Here is a 24,079-nt window from a genome sequence, read left to right as displayed (position 1 = left end):
CTTTAATAATTTTTGTTGCTCTTCTCTGGACTTTCTCCAATTTGTCCACATCCTTCCTGAAATGAGAACTGGACACAATACTCCAGTTGGGGCCTAATCAGTGCAGAGTAGAGCGGAAAAATGACTTCTTGTGTCTTGCTTACACCACTCCTGCTAATACACCCCAGAAGGATGTTTACTTTTTTTGCAACAATGTCACACTGTTGACTCATATTTAGCTTCTTGTTTCTCTCTGCTCAATAACCTTCATCAAGGCAAGCCAAGGAACTCATGCTCTTACCCTCTTCCCTATTGTCAGCTCCCATCTGGGAGATTAGGCAAGTATAAAAGCCGAAGTTACTCTGATTTGGGTTACCTCCATTTTTGGGTGCACATTTTGAGACACCTTGTAGGGGTGGGTGTTCAGTACTTTCTAAAGATCGGCTCCCTTTTTGGGCATCTCAAATTGGAAAACTTGCAAGCCATTTTTGAAAATCTTGGCCACAGTATCTAAAAATCCATCTCCCAGTAATGGACCCTTTTTGATTAACACCTGAGTGCTACATATATATATATTAAAGAAAAAAGAGAGAGAGAGAGAGAGAGAGAGAGAGAGAGAGAAGAATCTGGTTGATCCAGGCTATTATCTGAAAAGACAGGAAGATCTGCCTCCAGCTGTCAACTTGGCAACATATTATTGTTGTGTTTTTAATGGTGGTAACAGGGAATTTCTTTGAAACTATGCATCCTTTAAGATAAACACTCAGACTGCTCCCATCCTCCCATGCTATATATGAGTATAAAATTGAAAGAGCAACAACTCATCCTCCTTATCAGTGGAGCCCTGGAGTAAGAGACAAGATCTTTACTGTGATGATTAACAGTTCTGTTATAAAAAGAGGGATCATAAACTCCTTGTATTAGGTCAAATCATAAACTAGGCTTTTAAAGTTTATGTGATCCCTTTCTAAACAATCAAGGGTATGTGTAGCTCCCACTAATAAGGGAACTTATATGAGGCTTGTAAACCACTCAGTTCATTAATGAGTTGGCAAGTCAATCTATTAGTCTGTTTGAACTATTTCTCTTCCCTAAACCATCTAAGGTATCCCCTGGATAGTTTAATAATTTGGGACTATTACACCAAAGAGAGACTCCCATCTTCTTCTTCATAATTATTCCAAATGCATGTTAGAACAAGGGCTGTGCACCTCTCCCATCCCAGTGGGCCATTCAAGGCCAGATCATGCCCGAAATGCATTGTACTGTACTGAGTTGGCAAAGACAGGCACTGACTTGACCTCAGTGTGGGGATGGATTGTGTCTCCTGGAAACAGGGCTGATAGCTCTGTACTGTACCATTCACCATCCCTGAGGATACATCATCCTCCCCTCCCTGTGCATCCAGCTAGCTCTGCCACCTGGGGCAGAGGGCAGTTGGAGCCTGATCCCATTTTCTCTTCATCCCTCCCCCGTTCCCTTAAGGGTGGCTAGAATCTCAGAGTGCTAGGAAGGAGAGTAATACAGGGATTGCTGTTGTGCCTAGCTTCTGCACTGAGGACATGGGGTGGGTGTGGGCTAAGGCTCTCCCCACCCAAATAAGAACCAGCTATAATCTGATCTAATATTATATACATATGGGCCAAATCCTGTTTTTAGGTGCTCATGGATCACTCCCATCAACTTCAGTGGCAGCCTCATGAGCACACTAAGTGACAGAATTCAGCTTTAAATGTATTAGCTTTATGGTAAACAGTTTACACCTGAAAAACAGACTATAGGAGAGGAGATTATATAGCTGAACTACACAAACTTCCTGTTTGCTACTTTTCACAGAATCATGCCCATCTGCTATTTCCAACCCTGCAAACATATACTGGCTTCCCTGCAGACTAAACAGTCTCTCCCAGCTCCAACCCACCTCTGGGAAAATCATAGGGATTTTTTACAAAGATGCTAGAGTGAGTGTTAGTTAATTCCAGGCTTCCACATATCTAGGGCAAGTGTGAAATTTGCATAACCTCCATCAGCTGGCCAGGAGCATTACATATTATGCACTAAAAGGAAATCCCATATGTTAACTATTTAATTTCCCAGCCTACCCACTACTGAATAGGGAAAACCCATTAGAGAAATACCCAAGAAGATAATATTTGTAATAAATGATATATTTAAGGAGGATTAGTTGGATTACCAAACAGTATCCTAACCAAATCAGGCTCATTTGTTGCGCTGGCTTTTCCAATTTCACTTCATTAAAATAATTAAAATCAAGGTTCATTAGATGTACTATAATCTAGCTGGAGCACTCCAAGAATAATCCCTTTGGTTTTAGCGTGAACACAGCATTTGCAAAGACATTTAAAGGATTGGATTTTTTTAATTGGTGGCCATTGTTTTTAACAGAATTTCTCCTTCCCTTCCCCCCTCAGTCTTGTAGTTTTTCTCTCTGCTCCTTTATTTGTTCATTGTTTTTTCCCCTTCTTCTCCGCTGTCCCATCTCTCTGCTCCTTCTCTTGTCTCCCAGTCAAAAGTCTCTGCTAAACTGAACACAAACTCCAGTGTGGGGGGTAGATTCTCCTCTTCCATGGTGCGAATGCACAGAACAGGAGAAGCAGCCACCCCTTCCTACCTCTGCAAAGACTGCGTAGGTGCAGAGGGCAATATGGAGTCAGTGTGGCCAGATCTGTCAATCATAGAATATCAGGGTTGGAAGGGACCTCAGGAGGTCATCTAGTCCAACCCCCTGCTCAAAGCAGGACCAATCCCCAATTTTTGCCCCAGATCCCTAAATGGCCCCCTCAAGGATTGAACTTACAACCCTAGGTTTAGCAAGCCAATGCTCAAACCACTGAGCTATCCCTCCCACTCCCCCCCCCTTTTTTTTCCTCACTGCACCTCTCCATCAGCTGCCCTGCTGGACACTCGCTGCGCCTCTCTGCCAGCCGCCCTGCTGGCCACTCGCTCTGTCTCTCCGACTCTGCCAGTCACTCATTCGCCAGCTGACTGTCAGTCACCTTCGTCTGCCATCTGTCTCTCTGCCATGAACTCTACACATCAGCATCTTAGTGATTTTCAGCTCTTCGCAGGCTGGGCAGAGTCACTGCCCCATCTCAAGTGATTTCAGCTCTCAGCGATAGAGCATTTAAAATAACAAAAGAGGCTCCAAATAAACCTATTTGGTGTTATTTTTAAAGCACTAGCTCGCATGTGATTTTGCATGAATCTCAGCTTTTGTTTAAAAAAAAAGGGGGGGGGATTTCTAGCCCTCATGGTCATGGAGGAAAACTTCAAAAAATCAAGTGTATACACCTGAAAAGTTCAAGCACCAGAGGGCAAAAACAAAGAACCCAAATTTTTCATTGTTTTTGAAATGTCATGGGGGTTTTTTCAGCCTGACCCATGGTTTTTGAACACTTGGGGTTGGTCATGCTGTGCAGCCTAACTCGGTATCCAGTTTTGGACATCTTGACCTTAAGGGCCTGGTTTTCCAGAAGTGCTGAGAACCAGCCATTCAAGCTGAAGCCAGCAAAGACTGCATGTGCTTGAGCCTCTGGAAACCAGGCTCTAGCCTGGGATTCCAGAGCCAGGCACCCAAAAGTAGAGGGCAATTTTCAAAACATTGGCCTAAATGACTGCCCAGGGTCACATACATGGGCAACAGAAATAGGCACAGGGCTCCAGATTTCATAATCCTATTAGAACCCTTTCCTCTATTTCCCAAAAGTTCTCATCACACACTGCAAGTTCTTCTCATACAAGGAAGACCGACAATTTTCAGATTCCTTTCCAGGCTTATTCATCAGTTCCTATAGAGTTTTGCCAAGATGTTCAATTTATTCTTTAAGCAGTCATGTGGAAAAAGTTTCAAACAGCTCAAAGCCCTGCTGAATGAGAAAGGAAAGCTGGGGAGCTCACACAACTCTGGCAATTTCCTGATCCTCTTACATCTCTTAAGGAAAAAGGAATGAATTGCGGTAATAGCCGATCTGCCCCAAACCTGCATTCAGCACCTCATCCAATTGTGGGTATCCTACTCAGACAATCCCATTATAAACCCCATTGCTGGAATAACAAATGTACACAAATATGTGCAAACACACACCTGTCACAGTGACCATCTTCCGCAATCTGTTGGTGTGAAGGTTTGCATTTATTTTATATAAATGAGCTGGCTGGACTAATTTGAGGATTAATGTTCCAGCATGAGCAGAAGACATGCTTTAATGAGCACACTACATGCACTGGGGGCACACTGGTTTGAGATGGGGATATAGTGAAAGGTGAAGTAATTAAACACTCAGCTTTATAATGAGGAGACTGTGTTCTAGCAACATTAAGTGGCCTAGTTTTCAGAAGCGCTGACCTCTGACAGGTCCTCTGGACTTGTGGGTGTGCAGCACCCTTGAACATCACGGCAAAGGATCACAATGTACTGAAGCTGCAATATGCCAGGCAGCTCTGGCTTAATGCGGACAGACACTGTCCTTAACTAAGGGGTCCACATTTTGCAGTACATCAAAGAACTTAAGTTCTTTATCTCTTGGGGGCATTTCTTGCTGTTTCCATGGTGCTGCTTTACATGAACACATTCCCCAATAAGTAACAGATCTCCTTAGTCCAGAAGGCAGCCTGAGTAACTGGGCTAAGAGCTGGGGAGATGCATGAAGGGAAATGAAGACCAAGTCATTGAGCCCTGAGGCTGCAGGCGTCTCTGTGGTAGCATCATGCTGCTCCTTGGCTGCGGGGCTGGGCAGAGAAGAGAACAGGAGAATCCTCAATGCACTGGATGCTACAGTCTCATCCCCAATGCACTGGCAGATGGGGAGGTCCTGTAGAGCTGAGCTCTCTGCCAGGCAGAGGAGTGGGCATGCCCCATCGTGCAACAAGGAACTATCCCTAAATCCTGTACAGTAGAATCACTCCCCCTTGTACGGTGGAGCCACTCTGGATTCACTCTTGGGGAGCCTTCATGATGATGGGGATGAGCCACAATTTTCACTTAAGTCCTTATTTTGCAAAGAATGCCCCTGGAGATTTAAGAGAGACATGTACCTTCTTGATAGACAAAGAGGAGTGGATCCCAGAACTAAAAAATTAATGATGGCTTAGATACAAGTGATCCTGACATGATCACACTGATAATATGCAAGCAGAATAAAGTCCAGACCAGTAATATAATGAAGACAGGTCACTGATACAGGGCAATCTGGATTGCTTGGCAAACTGGGTGTAAGCAAACAATATGCATTTAAACACAGCTAAATGTAAATACTTACTTCCAGGAACAAAGAACATAGGCCACAGGACAGGGTACTCTATTCTGGGAAGTAGTGACTCTGAAAAATATGTGGGGGTCATGGTGGATAATCTGTTGAACATGAGCTCCTAGCTGTGACCAAAAAGGTTAATATGATTCTCGGATGCATATAAACAGAAGAATCTCTAGTAGGAGTAGAGACGGTAGTTTACCACTGTATTTGGCAGTGATGTGGCCTTTGCTGGAATACTCTGTCCAGTTCCGGAGTCCACTATTCAAGAAGGATGTTGATAAATTGAAAAGGGTTCAGAGAAGAGACATGAGAATGATTAAAGGATTAGAAAAAATGCTCAAGAAGCTCAATCTATTTAGCTTAACAAAGGGAAGATTAAAAGATGACTTGATTACAGTCTATTACCTACATGGTGAAATTTTTTTTGGTAATGGACTCTTCAGTCTAGCAGAAAGAGGTATAACACAACACAGTGGCTGGAAGGTGAAGCTAGACAAATTCAGACTGGAAACAAGAGTTAAATTTTTAACAGTGAGAGTAATTAACTATTGGAACAATTTACCCAGGGTCTAGTGGATTCTCTATCACTGGCAGTTTTTCAATAAAGATAGGATGTTTTTCTAAGTGATTTGCTCTAGGAATTATTTTGGGGAAGTTGTATAGCCTGTGTTTTACAGGAGGTCAGACTAGATGATCACAATCGTTTGGCCTTAAAATCTACGAATCTCTAGTGGATTGCGATCCCGTATACTATATAGAGTATACTCCCATTTATCCAAAACCCTATTATCTGAATCCTTTGCCTTGTCCCACAACATGAGATACATGCTGCAGAGGGTATTTGTCTCATGCTGGGGGCGAAGGAACCATAGAATCATAGAATATCAGGGTTGGAAGGGACCTCAGGAGGTCATCTAGTCCAACCCCCTGCTCAAAGCAGGACCAATCCCCAATTAAATCATCCCAGCCAGGGCTTTGTCAAGCCTGACCTTAAAAACTTCTAAGGAAGGAGATTCTACCACCTCCCTAGGTAACGCATTCCAATGTTTCACCACCCTCCTAGTGAAAAAGTTTTTCCTAATATCCAACCTAAACCTCCCCCACTGCAACTTGAGACCATTGCTCCTTGTCCTGTCCTCTTCTACCACTGAGAATAGTCTAGAACCATCCTCTCTGGAACCACCTCTCAGGTAGTTGAAACCAGCTATCAAATCCCCCCTCATTCTTCTCTTCTGCAGACTAAACAATCCCAGTTCCCTCAGCCTCTCCTCATAACTCATGTGTTCCAGACCCCTAATCATTTTTGTTGCCCTTCGCTGGACTCTCTCCAATTTATCCACATTCTTCTTGTACTGTGGGGCCCAAAACTGGACACAGTACTCCAGATGAGGCCTCACCAATGTCGAATAGAGGGGGACGATCACGTCCCTCGATCTGCTCGCTATGCCCCTACTTATACATCCCAAAATGCCATTGGCCTTCTTGGCAACAAGGGCACACTGCTGACTCATATCCAGCTTCTCGTCCACTGTCACCCCTAGGTCCTTTTCCGCAGAACTGCTGCCTAGCCATTCGGTCCCTAGTCTGTAGTGGTGCATTGGGTTCTTCCGTCCTAAGTGCAGGACCCTGCACTTATCCTTATTGAACCTCATCAGATTTCTTTTGGCCCAATCCTCCAATTTGTCTACTTCCCTCTGTATCCTATCCCTGCCCTCCAGCATATCTACCACTCCTCCTAGTTTAGTATCATCCGCAAATTTGCTGAGAGTGCAATCCACACCATCCTTCAGATCATTTATGAAGATATTGAACAAAACAAGCCCCAGGATTGACCCCTGGGGCACTCCACTTGACACCGGCTGCCAACTAGACATGGAGCCATTGATCACTACCCATTGAGCCCAACAATCTAGCCAACTTTCTACCCACCTTATAGTGCATTCATCTAGCCCATACTTCTTTAACTTGCTGACAAGAAAACTGTGGGAGACCGTGTCAAAAGCTTTGCTAAAGTCAAGAAACAATACGTGTCCACTGCTTTCCCTTCATCCACAAAACCAGTAATCTCATCATAGAAGGCGATTAGATTAGTCAGGCATGACCTTCTTTTGGTGAATCCATGCTGACTGTTCCTGATCACTTTCCTCTCACGTAAGTGCTTCAGGATTGATTCTTTGAGGACCTGCTCCATGATTTTTCTGGGGACTGAGGTGAGGCTGACTGGCCTGTAGTTCCCAGGATCCTCCTTCTTCCCTTTTTTAAAGATTGGCACTACATTAGCCTTTTTTCAGTCATCTGGGACTTCCCCCGTTCGCCACGAGTTTTCAAAGATAATGGCCAATGGCTCTGCAATCACAGCCGCCAATTCCTTTAACACTCTCGGATGCAACACGTCCGGCCCCATGGACTTGTGCACGTCCAGCTTTTCTAAATAGTCCCTAACCACCTCTTTCTCCACAGAGGGTTGGCCATCTATTCCCCATGCTGTGATGCCCAGCGCAGCAGTCTGGGAGCTGACCTTGTTCGTGAAGACAGAGGCAAAAAAAGCATTGAGTACATTAGCTTTTTCCACATCCTCCGTCACTAGGTTGCCTCCCTCATTCAGTAAGGGGCCCACACTTTCCTTGGCTTTCTTCTTGTTGCCAACATACCTGAAGAAACCCTTCTTGTTACTCTTGACATCTCTTGCTAGCTGCAGCTCCAGGTGCGATTTGGCCCTCCTGATTTCATTCCTACATGCCCGAGCAATATTTTTATACTCTTCCCTGGTCATATGTCCAACCTTCCACTTCTTGTAAGCTTCTTTTTTGTGTTTAAGATCCGCTAGGATTTCACCGTTAAGCCAAGCTGGTCGCCTGCCATATTTACTATTCTTTCGACACATCGGGATGGTTTGTCCCTGTAACCTCAACAGGGATTCCTTGAAACCAGTTCAGTGATTTGAATTTTAAAGAAACTTGGCAACGAGCATGTACTGCTTAATATTTTATTAATAAATTGAAACTATTTTAATACATTATTAAATGGGAAGGGATTTGGATAATGCAGGGAGGGTTGGACAACAGAGTGGAGACCCGCAGCCATGACTGAGAGGAGGAGTCCCCAGCTGCTGCTGAATGGCTCCCGTGGCAGTGCAGGGAGCCCTCTGCAGTCCCGCTGTCATGGGATGGAGTGAGCGTGGCCATGACAGAGGAGCTGAAGAGGTCTCCTGGTGCTGCCGCAGGGCCGAGGACACATGGCTCCTGCAGGCACAAGGTGCAGAAATGGGGGTGGGGAGGCTGTAGTCCTCGCAGGGCAGAGCAGTGACCCCAAGCCAGGACTGTGAGGAGGAGGAGGAAGACGAGCCCCCGGCCATGGGGAAGGCCATGCTGCTGCTGAATGAGTCCCGCCTTCTCGAATATCTGAAGGAAATCTCTGTCCCCTGGGCTATTTGGATAACGGGGAGTATTTTTGTTTGTGTGCGCATGTGTGATAGCTGTGTGTGTGATAGCTGTGATGTGTGATAGCACATGCATGTGTGATAGCTGTGCTACATACACTACAATGAGCAAATGGAGTCAATTAGCTTAACTCAGGGGGGATAAAAATAATTTTTTAAAAATAAAAAAACAGATTTAAAAAAATTAAATTGGAGGGTTTTTTATTCAAATTAAATAAAGTGTTTTTTAATATAAACCTATTTAAAATTAAATTTGAAATTATGGCAATCCATGTTAAGGCCTAAACCAACTATAATGTATTAAAATAGTTTCAATTTATTAGTAAAATATTAAGCAGTACATGCTCGTTGCCAAGTTTCTTTAAAATTCAAACCACTGAACTGGTGGAAGTCACTGGCCAAGCACCTGGAACCAGAGCTGTTGAAGTGCTAAACCAGCTTTTGACAGCAGTAGCCTCTTCTGAATGTTCAGAAAAAATATTCCCTTCATTTTAGCTAATTCAGCTAGATCAGTTTGATTATTTCATTCAAAGTTAAGAAACCAATTGGGAGATGAAAAAGCAGGAGAGCTTGTTTTCCTCTTCCAATTTATGAATAAACGGTAGGTGTGAGAGAATGAGATCTAATAGCTCTAAAATCTTGAAGGACATGGTGACCAGAAACAATCAGTTCAATTCACTAACTACAGATGATACTTCCTTTGTCTAATAAATTAGTCTTAAATGAAAAACATGTTTTAATAAACTTTTTGATAATTTTTGTCTTGTGTATCTAGCACATTTAAGGAAGTTTTATTTAACTAAAATACTCTTGTTGTGCATTTTAATTGAATTTTAATTTCCATCCATGTAGAGCTTGAACCAAATTTATCATCCAGTAAATAAGAAGTGCATCATTCATCATTTTCTAATATAAACAAAAATGTAAAAATTAAGAATTTGAATAAATGTAAATTAAGCTATAGAACAGCTTAAAATGTGCATAGATATAGTGTATCCTCCTGGTTAGCAAAAGAAAGTAACAAATGTAGTGTAAAGGCTATACATAGTTGTCAATCACCACCTTTTAATGGTTACCAGCCAATGAGAATCAGTAGTTCTTTAGGAAAATAACTAAAAACGACAAAGGCAAAACAAGATTAAAATTGATTATTTAAATCAAGGTTTCCTGCTTGCTGATTTAAACCATGATTAACACTGGTGATTTAAATCAATCCACCCTGGCATAGGCCCATTGATGTCAATGCAGCTATGCTGATTTATTACAGCTGAGGATCTGGCCCAATGAGCTGAACCACTCACACAGAGTAAAAACCATACTGCTGAATTCTATGAATTTGCACAGTGTTAGCGGGACCATGATCAATTTCTTATTGTGTTTGAGTGTGGTTTTGTTATTGTTTTTGATTTTTCTGCAATACCAGCCACCTCTGTGTAGTAAACCGAAAGATAGAGGACAGTTCTGTAGGGTCAAGTGCTCCTCTTGTGCTCTGTACACTGGTACTACATGGAATTTCTCATTTGCCACTTACCCTCATGCCCAGTTCAATATTTTCTCCCCCATAGACCTCCATGCCAGGGTCAAGCAGGCCAATCTCCCCGAAGTACTCTCGGTCCACCACAAACGAACATCCAATCATTGCTGGCGTCCTGCCCAGAAAAAAGGGGAGAAACAAAGGTGTTTAAACAGTATATAATGGAACCTGATTATAATGAGCTCTAATGAGCTCTGACATGAAATAAACAAGCTACTGCAGAGATGCCCCAAATTCTTTTAGGGTTAAATTCACCCCTGTGCAGAGGGCCAGCAGAGCCCAATTAAACCCTTTGGGGGGGATTAAGGCCCCATCCAGCAATGCTCTTAACTTGAAACACATGAGTAGTCCCTGCTCAGGCAGGAGTCCCTTCAAGTAGAGCACATGCTGAAGGGCTCTTGATGGATTAAGGTGATAAGTGGTATGTGGACTTTTTGCTGGCACTCTGCTTGTGAATGAATTTCTCCCCTCATAAAGTCATTCGGGGCAGGGGAGGGGGAGAATGCATCACTTCACTAAGGTGAATTCTTAGAAGAGGAAAACTCACCAGGGAAAGAGAAAACAATCCCAGGGCTGCACTTTGAAAAGATCAAAAGTTTACAAGCAACCCTGGAGCTAGGTCGGAAACCTTCAATGTAAAGTAACTTAATTCTGCTTTTAAAGAGCTGCTCCAAAGAAATCAAAGCGTCCAGAAACTGCTGTAAAAATCGTGTGCTACTTAGAGCTCAGCAGAACTTCTCCTTTACTTCCTTGCCACAAAGAGTTCACGTCAAACCTGATAATTAAATGGTGGCATTACAGGACTCATCTCTCGGAGGTTTTTTTTCCCTCAGAGAAAAATATGACTCAGCTGCACCGGAATGCAAGGAGTCGTCATGGTTCTGGACAACTTGTCACTTTCATGGCGTCTCCCCTATTTAAAACAACCCCCCACTATTTTTAATTTATATTATAAACGTGAAAATTGCGCCAGCGAATGGCAAACAGGCAAAAGTTGCTAATTACGTTTTACAATGCTTCCCATGCATTTCTGCTGCCCTTAGCTGAGAAGGCAGAAATTGCCTGGAGTTTCTGGGGGCATCTTTGCTTGTTGGGTACGTTGAGTAAAATGCCCCATTGTGATGTTGCATAACCACACAATCCTCCCCTTCCATAACTTTACATAGGCAAATGGGGGAATGGCTAGGTGCATTAGCAACTGTCTGACTGAGCAAAAAGGCTCTGGCAACTTTCTGCCCGTGTACACATATAAACACACACACACTGATGACAAATCCATCAACGGTACAAAAATAACTGTAAAAAGCTATTACCCTTTTACTTGTTAGACGATCCAATTTGCTCCTTCATTAGACCTTGACCCCAAACTTGCACTAATGAAATTTTAATACTGCCTTTGATTTTTAATAGCGTTTTTTAACTACTGAAGTGATATTTCACCGACATGCAACAAATATCTCCCTTCTCCTTATGTTTTAAAAAAAATACTACTAATGATGTGGAGATCTGATGAACTGGAATGCCAAGTCCCCTGCCAAGTCTGTAATGACTTTGTTATTGCTCAGGGTTCCAAAATAAACTTAACTAAATTAAAAAAGAAAAGGCACCAAGATCAGCTGGCACCACATTTATTTGCATCTCAAATTCTTGCTGCCATCCTATGGGCCCTCATCCTGCAATCTGATCCACCGGGACAGACCCATGCAGCTGGGCAGAGTCCCACTGATTTCAGCATGGCTCTGTGTGACTCACATTGCAGGTTCAGGACCTTCATCAGGAAAAGCCAGGGCTGTAAAAGCACAGAAGTTTTAGGCTGCAGTGAGGATAAATGATTAGAATAATTGGTCATATCCCAGCTGTGAGTTTGGCTTTTCAATATCTGCAGCATTGTTCCCAAGGGCCCAATCAAAAGCCCACTGAAGTCAACAGAAAGAGTTCCATTGACTTCATGGGCTTTGGAACAGGCTCAAAGTTTGCTAATAGTGATTTTCTAACAGTGGAGAAAATTCCTTCTATGGCCTTGGTTTTAGAAACAGTCCATACACAGTGTCTCTGGAAAGAGAGAGGATGGAAAAAGACCTGAAACATATTTTATTTACCGTGAAAATCCAGCAAAACCCCCTCCTTTCTTTAATGGCTTGTTGCTAAAATATCAGCTCACTCTTACCAGGTAACCTAGTTTTTCCAGTGAGCATACAAAGCCACGAAACATAAACTAGAAGCAGGTGGCATCTGAGTATCATATTCATCAGTTGGTTTCATATGCAGATAAAATAATCCCCATAGTGGCAACATCAAAACATACTGATGAATCCACGGGTAGCAGCAGGTGGCCACAGTGATAGTGTCATTATGTAAGCTGCCTTTTGTCATCAGGGGTTTGTTGCCTATATGCCAACAGGTTAAAAAGCCTTAAAGAAATGGCCAAGTAAATAGATATAACAATCCTTCCCTGCTGGGCTTGAAATGTATCTAACATCCAAGAAGATGGCCTGACCTATGGAAAGAACTATTTGGTGCCCTTGAAAAGGTTCATTTGCTGAGGCACTGCTATTACTTATCTATAATGGACTCCATTGTAACACTCACATTACTGGTACAACTTCAGCTGTCTCTCTCTTTCTCTGCTGGCCATTTCAGCCTCTCACATCATTACCGGGCTATACTGCACTGCACACCATTCCCCTGATGTTTTCTCTGCATAATTGAAAAAGGCAGCTGTTGATGGAAACACATTTGATCAGCGCTATTTTCTGACATGGAGACTGAAATGGCTTGATTAGCTCCTGGATCTCCTCTCACCCTCCCCCACAAAGATTATCCAATAAACTCCTCAGGTAGCAAGCTGAACCAGGTTAAGAAACAAATATATAAACTGCTGTGAGCATTTTGCTTCCACAAATGAATTTGGTTTGAGGGGGAGAAATTATTAGAAAAAGGTGACAATTCTAAAAGAAAATGCCATTTTTACTGCGTGTGAGAAGCTCCTGTCTGAACCACCTGCAGCCAGGGGGTCATCAGCCAAGACTTTCAATAGTGACTAGTGATTTGGGTGCCTCAGTGTTTATGTGACCAACTTGAGACACCTAAGGGGGCTTGATTTTCAGAGGGTGGGTGCTCAGCACCTTCTACAACTCAGGACCCTTTTAAGAATGTCAAGCTAAGAATCCAAAAAGAGAGGTATCCCAAATCACTAGTCACCCTGGAGAAACTTGGCCATCAAAATCCATGAACTAAGCAGGTCAGGACTTACCAGCATTTGGATGGGTAACTGCCAAGAAAACCCAGAGAGCTGCAGGAAGTGCTGTGGGTAACACTCTTTCTCCTACACAAGCACCGAGCAAATGCCACAGGGGCTCTGAGGAGATTCTCAACTGATGTCAAATGACTCACTGCTGTTGATTTCAATGGAGTCTCACTGATTTACACCAGCTGAGGATCTGGCCTATTTTTGGCTGTGATATCAAACTAAGCTCCTGATCTCTAAGGTAATTAAAGAACCCCTGACAATTGTACGATAGGAATATTTGTCCTGGTCAAATGCCAGTTTGGGTAACTACAACATGCTTTCCTAAATACCTGTTACAGGTTTAATGTGATGTGGTATCACTGTCTTTTTCACTTCTTGACCTAACAGGTACTCAGTGGTGATGTGTGTTTTTAAACAGTTGCTGCATTCTGACTCAAAGACAGAGTGTGTGTGTAGTTTTCCCGTGCTCTCACACACTCTGCATGTAAAGAAATAACACCTCTTTGCAAGTCACAGATGCTATGTGAATGTAGGATATTGCTGTAGTAGATCTTCATCTCTGAATTTAGCTAGGTGGTTACAGCATGCTGAAGAGAAGCATTAGCAAGAGGAAACTAGGTTCGGGAAATATGATGGGATTTGTCTTAGATTCTACATTTCCAGCAGTAAAGTGTGTACAGTTTCCTTTAGATTAATGACTGGTTGGGAGAGCTGGTGCCCTGAAACTTTGCCCTGGGCCATTAACCTCTCATGTCATTAATTCCTAAGGAAATGCCCCATGTTGAGGATGTTGCTACCATTATAATTTATATATACTGCTAATCTACTTCTCTCCTATGAGAAAAAAACAAATCTTTTCACTGTCTGAGTACTCCTATTCTGAAACTATGTTTCTGCACAGGGTATGCGTGTAGTAGGAGCGTTTTGATAATTCCACAAGAATTAATTCATAATAGTGCATATAAGGTGATTAACAAACAATCAGAATTTTACTATCAACAGACTTTTATTTCATGCTTCTCCATCCCAGAAAGGGGAAAAAATCTTGAGGATGAGAGAGAACAAAACCTGGAGACGTTCATTTGAATGGAAATTATAGAATCAAAGAATCATAGGACTGGAAGGGACCTCGAGAGGTCATCCAGTCCAGTCCCCTGCACTCAAGGCAGGACTAAGAATTATCTAGACCATCCCTGTCAGGTGTTTGTCTAACTTGCTCTTTAAAATCTCCATTGATGAAAATTCCACAATCTCCCCAGGTAATTTATTCCAGCACTTAACCACCCTGACAGTTAGGACGTTTTTCCTAATGTGCAACCTAAACCGCCCTTGCTGCAATTTAAGCCCATTGCTTCTTGTCCTATCCTTAGAGGTTAAGAAGAACAATTCTTCTCCCTTCTCCTTGAAACAACCTTTTATGCACTGTTATCATGTCCCCTCTGTCTTCTCTTTTCCAGACTAAACAAACCCAAATTTTTTCAATCTTCCCTCATAGGTCATGTTTTCTAGCCCTTTAATCATTTTTGTTGCTCTTCTCTGGACTTTCTCCAATTTGTCCACATCTTTCCTGACATGTGGCACCCAGAACTGGACACAATACTCCAGTTGAGGCCTAATCAGCGCAGAGTAGAGCGGAAGAATTACTTCTCGTGTCTTGCTTGCAACACTCCTGCTAATACAAGAACAGCTTGATGTTTATCAGTGGGGAGAACAAAATCCGGCTTAGAGTCAGAAAAGTGTGTCTGATTAGAAGAAAATACGGGAGATGAAGAATGTGAGAGTTTTACCCTTTCAGCCGAGCACAACGGTTGGCTCTGAAGCCATACTAATCAGAGTGCCTTCCAGAGTGTAAGAACATTTGACTACCAGGACCAAATCAATGACGGAAGGATGATTATGGTCCAGAAAAAGACTGTGCAAATGGCACTGGGCTTGTGCCCTTATTTGCTCCTGTTGTGTCATTTTAGTCACATCTGCTAGGGCTAATGATAAGATGAAGTTAGTATCACTTAAATGTCTGTTCTTTGTTAATAAACCTATTCTTGTTTAATTACAAAACCAGCTCAGTGCTTGTATTAAACTGGAGGGTAAGTCCTCAGCTAGCCAGATAAGCTGGTGTGTACTCTGTCTCTTTGGAAGTAGCAAAGTTAACTTTGGTGAGCATCCAGTGAGAGGAACTGGACACTGCAGAGAGACATCTCTACTAGGGAGCTCAGGAATTGGGATGCACTGATTGTGACCTGGAAGGCAAGGTTTGGACTGACAGAGCCCTTAAGAGTTTGCTGACCAGGCAGACAACAAACAGCTTAACAGCAGCAAAGCTCTCGCTTGCTGAGGCAGTTGAAACAGGGGGTCACAACTCTGGGCGGGCATCCTAAGTAAGACATCACACTGATTCTTTTAGGCGCTTTTAAAAAATTTACCTCGGATCATTACTCACAGTGATGATTAAAACTAAGCAAATAATTCACATTGACTATTTGAATAATTAAGCTACTTTCTGTTCCTTAAATGTGTGTGAACAGCTTGCAATATTCTCTGATTGATTAATTATTTCACAAATATTTCCTGTTGCTTGATGATCATTTGCTGGAAATTATGCTAGGTGTATTCAATATCTGAAATTTGAGCAGCATCGGTTAGCTTTGATTGCACATATCCATCAATCTGGTAGCGTTTTGGTTCCCTGACTGGATGAGAGTGACTCTCCAAACCAGCTTCCTGGTAAGTCAAGTCATGTTCACGAGGTCAAAATGTGCTGTCCACAAATATATTCGCTTGTTTCTGCAGAAACTCCTGGTGATAAATGTGTTTTCCAGAATATTCACAGAGGATGAGATTCGTCCCTTTACAGACAGCCTGTGCAAAGCACATGCATCAAACATGTCCCATTGTGAGGTCATAAGTGTGATTTACATAATTTATATGTCTTTTGCTGGCCAACTGCAGAGGAGTGAATTTAATCTAGAAACTGGAATAAAAAAGGGGATGTGAATAAAGCTGAAGCAAATTCAATAGTTTTGAAAAGGAGCAAATATCTGAGCAAGCCATTAGTTGTTTACCAAGCTCTAATGATGATGAGCAGAAAAATCAACTAATCACATGCTTAAATGAAAGCACATGCTTACGTGCTTTTCTGGACCAGGGCCAGAGTATGCAGCATCTTGCAAGAGGAAGCCTTTAGTTTGGAATCAGCGTGATTCCCTTTTGCATTCCCCAAAAAGATTAACAGGAAGCAGCTTCTTCCAGCAATAAAATGCTTCCCCTTGGGGACTCGTTTCTTTTTCCTCCCTAATGAGGAACAATATCTTCAGGCACTCAGACTTCTCCCAGGTGCTGGATCCTCTCTCACAGGAAAATGGATTTTGCAGCTGTTGACGCTGTACAATAAAGCAGTGACTCTTTAATTAAATAAGGCTGAGTATAAATTTTCTGGATGTGACTGTGTGCTCATCTTTCTCTCTATGGGCAACAGAGACATACTTCTGTTTGTTTTCTCTCTCTCTCTCTCACCCCTATCATTTTATTTATTTTGACTTAAAATAAACAAACCCACCCAAATCCCAGGAGCCCCAACAAATTGTTAAAAATACAAACCATGACCACAAAATAGAAGTAACAGAGAGACAGTGGCAGATACAGTACAATGCAGCCCTTTGTGTAGGAAGGTAAAACAAAAATTCCCCTTGTCCCCCTCTTTCCCTCTCCATTTCCATATGGCAGTATGGAGCCCACAGTCACCAAATAGTAGCTTCAGAAATTGTACAGAAAATCATCCTTGTATAAGACTGTGGTCTACAGAACAGGGAGCCAGAAGTCAGGAATCCTGGGCTTTCTCCTCAGATTTGTTGTGACTCATTGCAAGACCTTGGTTAAGTCACTTAGGGCTTGATTTTCTGAGGTGCTGAGCACCTGCAGCTTTCATTATTTTCCGCTGGAGTTTTGGGGGTTCAGCCCCTCCGATCATCAGGCCCTTAACCTCTCCATGCTTTGGTTCATCCAAGTGTTAACTAGCTATAATGCTATGCACAGTACGGTGGATTGGTAATGGGACTGTGAGTCAGGAGACCTGGCTTCTGTTCCCAGCTCTGTCACTCATCTGCTCTTCGATAGTGAGCAAGTCATTTCTCCTCCCTACGCCTCTGTCTCCCTATTTGGGAAAGGAAGATAGTAATACTGGATGATATTTTCAGTAGTGCCTCAGTAGCTCAGAGGCCTAAGTCCCATTTTCAAAAGTGACTTAGGCACTTCGGCTCCTGCATCTTATTGAAAGTCACGGGGACTTAAGCTCCTCAGTTGCTTTTTAAAACGGCAACTTTTGGTTCCTAAGTTACTGAGGCACTTCTGAAAACGTGACCCACTGCCTCACCTTGGAAAAGCACCACAAAGAACTCCAGTGCATGTATGCGATTATTGCCTGCCTACTTCCAAGGGGTGTTGAGAGACAGTTTTTGCAAAATGCTTCGAGACAATCTAATTGAAGGTAATATAAGCACCAAGTATTAGTGACAGCAATGGGAAAACGATAAGGTTAGAAACGTACAATACAATGGCTTTTTGTTTTGGCATGGCTCAAGCTTTGAAATGCTGTCTGAGGAATCAATAGTATTGGCCGGGGAAGGATACTGTGTGGTCAATTTGTGTAAATTACTTTAAGATATTCTTCAATGAACACAACTTGAAATCCTTTCTGTGTCACAAGGAATATCAATGTCAAAGCCAGAGCTCAGCAAGGACAGAGGAGCTGAACTAGTTTTGACCTCATGTCTCTGTGACCTTGGGTGTGAACAAGAACAGAACATCTGGTACATTGCTCCTCCAGGATGGCGTTTGGGAGTAATGCCCCTGCACCCCTCTTTCCTAAACAAATTTGAGGATACTACTTGGTGGATTCGTCAAGAACAAAACAGACAAAGTGACAGAGAAAATGAAAAGGAGTACTTGTGGCACCTTAGAGACTAACCAATTTATTTGAGCATGAGCTTTCGTGAGCTACAGCTCACTTCATCGGATGCATGCCGTGGAAACTGCAGCAGACTTTATTTATACACAGAGAATATGAAAAAATACCTCCTCCCACCCCACTGTCCTGCTGGTAATAGCTTATCTAAAGTGATCATCAGGTGGGCCATTTCCAGCACAAATCCAGGTTCTCTCACCCTCCACCCCCCCACACAAATTCACTCTCCTGCTGGTGATAGCCCATCCAAAGTGACAACTCTTTACACAATGTGCATGATAATCAAGTTGGGCCATTTCCTGCACAAATCCAGGTTCTCTCACCCCCTCACCCCCCTACCAGCCTATTTCCTCTTGTTTTTTCCTACCCCCCCCCCCAGATGTTCTGGTTTAACTTGGATTTAAACTTGGAGAGTGGTCAGTTTGGATGAGCTATTACCAGCAGAAGAGTGAGTTTGTGTGTGTATGGGGGTGGGGGGGGGGATGTGAGAAAACCTGGATTTGTGCTGGAAATGGCCCACCTTAATTATGCACATTGTAGGGAGAATGGTCACTTTGGATGAGCTATTACCAGCAGGATAGTGAGTTTGTGTGTGTGGTTTTTGGGAGGGGGGTGAGGGGGTGAGAGAACCTGGATTTGTGCAGGAAATGGCCCACCTTAATTATGCACATTGTAGGGAGAATGGTCACTTTGGATGAGCTATTACCAGCAGGATAGTGAGTTTGTGTGTGTGGTTTTTGGGAGGGGGGTGAGGGGGTGAGAGAACCTGGATTTGTGCAGGAAATGGCCCAACTTGATTATCATGCACATTGTGTAAAGAGTTGTCACTTTGGATGGGCTATCACCAGCAGGAGAGTGAATTTGTGTGGGGGGGTGGAGGGTGAGAAAACCTGGATTTGTGCTGGAAATGGCCCACCTGATGATCACTTTAGATAAGCTATTACCAGCAGGACAGTGGGGTGGGAGGAGGCATTTTTTCATATTCTCTGTGTATAAATAAAGTCTGCTGCAGTTTCCACGGCATGCATCCGATGAAGTGAGCTGTAGCTCACGAAAGCTCATGCTCAAATAAATTGGTTAGTCTCTAAGGTGCCACAAGTACTCCTTTTCTTTTTGCGAATACAGACTAACACGGCTGTTACTCTGAAACCAGAGAAAATGAAGAGCATTAGCTTGATATATAAATATTGCTTGAAATAACAGATTATTTTTCTGCTCCAAAAAGTCATTTGATTTGCAGCCAAGCTGCATTTGAAATACAATACTTCAGGGGGGATGGACGGACAGACACACACACACTCTATTCCCAATACACACACACTATTCCCAATACACCTGACCAAAAAGAGTGCAGTTCAAAAAGTGCATCACACCCAAAATATTTGAGCTTTCTACTGCCTGGCTGACTTGCCAATTTTTCCTTTTGATTTAGGTGCATAAGCAGCACCTTGACTCCTGATGATGGATCAGTGGGAAAACTGCATGGCACCTGTGTATGCATTTATTTTTCCTACAAATCATGTCCTGTGTAATAAACAGTCACACGGTCTCTGAGATATGGCCTCAAGGTCAGATTCTGTATTCTGGAGTTGCAGGAGCTGGCAAGCTTAACAATGGCAAGGTTTGAAAATCCCATTGGAGAGAGGCAACAAAAACAGGGCAGCTAGCTTTATAAACAGGGGGAACTGGGATGAGGAATGGAATCCTGATGACACAAGGCAGGATAGGGTTTGTTGTTGTTGTTTTTAATAGTAATAATTGGAGGTCAGAATCTTAAAGAATAAACCAGGTGAATTCTGTTCTATGCTTTTGTAAACCGGCAGCCAAAAAAGATGTCTGCCGATGAACCGATTAGTACAACACAGCACTTTCTTTCCCAAAGGACTTTACAGATGAGCCATACTTTGATTTCAGTTACACTGGTGTAAATCCAGAGTAGCTCCACTACAGTCAGTAGAATTCACCAGTGTAAAAGAGATCAGAGTTAGGCCCAATACCTGTCTAAGCCAGGCTCTCTCTCACCATGGAAACACGAAGGAGACCACACTCCCATGGCATTTTGGAAGCTCATTTTTATACATCAGTGTGTCACAACACACTTGCTGGAGTTTGCTGACTGTGGGTACTCCTGACAGCACTCCAGTGGTACAAAGCTATGGCATATTAAGCAATCAGTGAGAACATATGCAATGCTGTAATACACCGCTGCTGCAGTAGGAAGATAAAATGAAAGGCGAGGCCATGCTTGGCTGGGTGCAGCTGACTAATGACTCCAGTGTTAGTGGCTGCTGATAATGAAGGCAAACACAGAGCAGTCCATCAAAAGACAGGGCAGGTGAGAAAAACAGGGCCCACAGATAAAGCTCAGTACATTAGGTGCTTTCCTTACTGTTCCATACCTTGCTGCAGAAAGAAAACCCTCAAGGAATCAGTATCCTCTAGTGCATGGTCATTTAAAATCCTCTGAAATAGGGTTCTGTATTATACATTTTCTTGCAATGTTATAGGGTTTAGGAAAGGAGTACTTGTGGCACCTTAGAGACTAACAAATTTATTAAAGCATAAGCTTTCGTGAGCTACAGCCCACTTCATCGGATGCATACGGTGGAAAATACAGTGGGGAGATTTTATATTCACAGAGAACATGAAACAAAGGGTGTTACCATACACACTGTAACAAGAGTAATCAGGAAAGGTGAGCTATTACCAGAAGGAGAGCGGGGAGAGGGGTGGGAGATAGAGGGGGGAACCTTTTGTAGTGATAATCAAGGTGGGCCATTTCCAGAAGTTGACAAGAAGAGTAGGCAGTGTTTTCTAAGGAACACAAATGGAAAATGACATGATGAATGTAGTGCATCAAAATAACGATCTGTATGTTAATCTTTACTTTAGAGGTGACTCACACCTGAAACAGCAAACACAGAAAACAGACTGCCCGAGAATCCTTTCTGGGGAACATCAACTGTCCGAAATATCAGGATATTAGCATGGGATGAAATAAGAACCAACCTTTACCCTTATCCTTTATCAAAGGTTTTTAAAGCTTTATCTCAAAGTCAACATTTCCTGAGGTTTGAAAACATTGACCAAACTTGAGTGTCACTATTTTTCATTTTTGTTGCACTCTGCACATCCAGATTCCATCTGCTACTGGAACTGGAACACCTATGATGACATCACATGGCATGCACTGGACCTGATTGCCTATATGATGCCTCAGTGATTTCAAAGGGGCTCTACACTGGCAAATCCCTGTACCTGCATGAAGCACCTCTGAAATCAGTGGGGTTCTGTGTGGATGCAGGAGCCCATCCACCTGCAACAAGCTTCAGAATTGTATCTTAAGAGCCAAAACACCACAAAACATGGCTGCTACTCTGAAACCTGTCATATTCTGTGTGCGGTACGAATACGGGAAGATACGGGAAGAAAGAAACAAATCTCATGGGGCAGCCTGTACTTCCAAAATGTCAAGCCCAATTTTGCAGGTTCAAGATGTTTGGATTGTACAAATAAGTATCAAAAGTTCTGAGTGCTTAACCGCATCTGCACCTGTGAGCAGCTGCTGGTTTAATCACCACTAACAGTAATGTTTTGTGAAAAAAGAGAAATATTTGCCCTCCACAATTTTTGAGGATGGGGAAGAGGAATATTAGCTGTCAGCTAGGACTAAGTGATCTCAGAATTTCCTTCATGACAAGCAGCATCAAAACCTTACGAATGTTAAGACTCTAAAGTCCTTTATCTAGGCCAAAACCTCCTTCTGATTAACTGACACAGGAATCATGACAGCTACATACAACTTGGGAACAACCTGGTCTCCATCACTTGAACTATCTGCTACGTCATCAGAGTCCTGTCACACTTTTGAAGTGAGCTGTAGCCCACGACCACTTATGCTCTAATAAATTTGTTAGTCTCTAAGGTGCCACAAGTCCTCCTCTACTTTAAAATAGGCTTGCCAATTTCGGTTGGATGCGTTCCTGGAGATTTCATCACATGACATAATCTTTAATTAAAGACTAGCTTTTAATTCCTGGAGACTCCAAGCCAATCCTGGAGGATTGGCAACCCTACTTTAAAAGGCCACACCGCACATCAGGATGTGAGACGCACAAGAGATCAACTGGACACCAGGCCGATTTTCAAAAAGAAATCGGCACAGAACTTTTTGCTATAGAAATGCAAGGGGATGTCTACACTGCAGCTGGGAGCAAGCCTACCAGCCCAGGTAAGTAGATTTGTGGTAGTGGGGCCTGTGCTAGCATGCTAAAAATAGCTGTGTGGAGGCTCAGCACTGACAGAGGCTCAGGCCAATCACTCAAGTGTGGACCTAGGAAATAAGTTGGGCTTGAGCCTGGGTGGCTAGCCTGCACCCCCGCCACTGCTCCGGTTATTTTTAGCGTGCTACCATAAGCCCTGCTACCACAAGTCCTGCTAGCATGGGAGGCTCGCTACCAGCTGCAGAGCAGACATACTCTACGGGTGTGTCGACACTGCAATTAAAAACCTGCGGATGGCCTGTGCCAGCTGACATGGGCTCGCAGGGCTCAGGCTGCACGGCTGTTTAACTGTGGTGTAGAGGTTCAGGCTCCGGCTGCAACCCGAGCTCTGGGAGCCTCCCACCTCACAGGGTCCTAGAGCCCAGGCTCTAGCCTGAGACCGGAAGTCCACACTGCCGTTAAATAGCCCCGCAGCCCAAGTCCTGCAAGCCCGAGTCAGCTGACACGGGCCAGCTGTGGGTGTCTAATTGCAGTGTAGACATAACCTAAGAGACATACAGTAAAAAACACCCAACCACAATGAATTGGGAGCAATACTGAGTCAGTAACCAAAGGTGAAATCTTCCTCAAGAGTTTCAGACAAAAAAAATTTCTAAAAATTGAGAGAGAATTTAACGATGCTTTTCCGTCATCATAATGTCTAGCAATACAGACAGAAGCATAACCACCTAATTCAGCAAACTCAGATTTAAGCACCAACCATTTCTTCCTGTGAGCCTGAGTGGTGTGGCTTCCCTTTGTTTGTATGCTGACATGCAAGGTCTACTTCCTCCCATCTTCCCAATTTCCTTGCATAATCCTCTAGCTATCTATTGAAAAAAAGCACAAAAATAACCATTGTGGTAAATGAAAAGCGAGCTGTTTCCTAGGAAATGTATTAGACCATCTAAATACAGAGATATCTGGAGGAGAAGATCAAACTCACGTAAAGAGCTATTAAAAAAGTGGAAATTAATTTTAAAAAAGTATTTTCTCCCCTCTGGATATCCCAGGATCCTAACATTATTAGCTTGGAAGATAATCAAGAATCTCTATCTTTTGATGGAGAAAGGCATAATACTTAATAAAAGCACTGGGAAAGATCTTATTTCTAAATTTCCTCCGATTCCCTAATCTACTTTTTCACTCCATCAATTTGTTTCCCCAATTAATCCTGTCTTCTGCCTCTGAGTTCTTAACACACGAAGGATGAAATCCTGGCCCTGTTGAAGTTAGTGGGAATTTTGGCATTTACTTTAATGGGGCAAGGATGTTCCCTTAAGGAACCAGTTCAGATGTCTCAGAACAGGGTTCAAGACTCTGCACGGTCAGTAAACAGAGCTTTCAATGATGTAGCAGATATGGGAATGGATTTAGAAGAG

The 24,079-nt window shown here is 43.0% G+C and overlaps 1 protein-coding gene across 4 annotated transcripts in view; it reads right to left on the bottom strand.

The window, feature by feature from the left end:
• Positions 1–24,079, bottom strand: part of GALNT9 (polypeptide N-acetylgalactosaminyltransferase 9) — a 222,310-nt gene that overhangs the window by 90,275 nt on the left and 107,956 nt on the right. For all 4 annotated transcript variants that reach the window (XM_073312257.1, XM_073312258.1, XM_073312261.1 and 1 more), the window contains one exon: positions 10,223–10,340. In XM_073312257.1, the coding sequence (XP_073168358.1) occupies positions 10,223–10,340 (118 nt within the window). The remainder of the gene's footprint in view (positions 1–10,222; positions 10,341–24,079) is intronic.

Source organism: Lepidochelys kempii, chromosome 15, assembly GCF_965140285.1.
Source record: "Lepidochelys kempii isolate rLepKem1 chromosome 15, rLepKem1.hap1, whole genome shotgun sequence".
In the NCBI taxonomy this organism is placed as follows: Eukaryota; Metazoa; Chordata; order Testudines; family Cheloniidae; genus Lepidochelys; species Lepidochelys kempii.
This window is presented reverse-complemented; position numbering and strand designations above follow the sequence as displayed.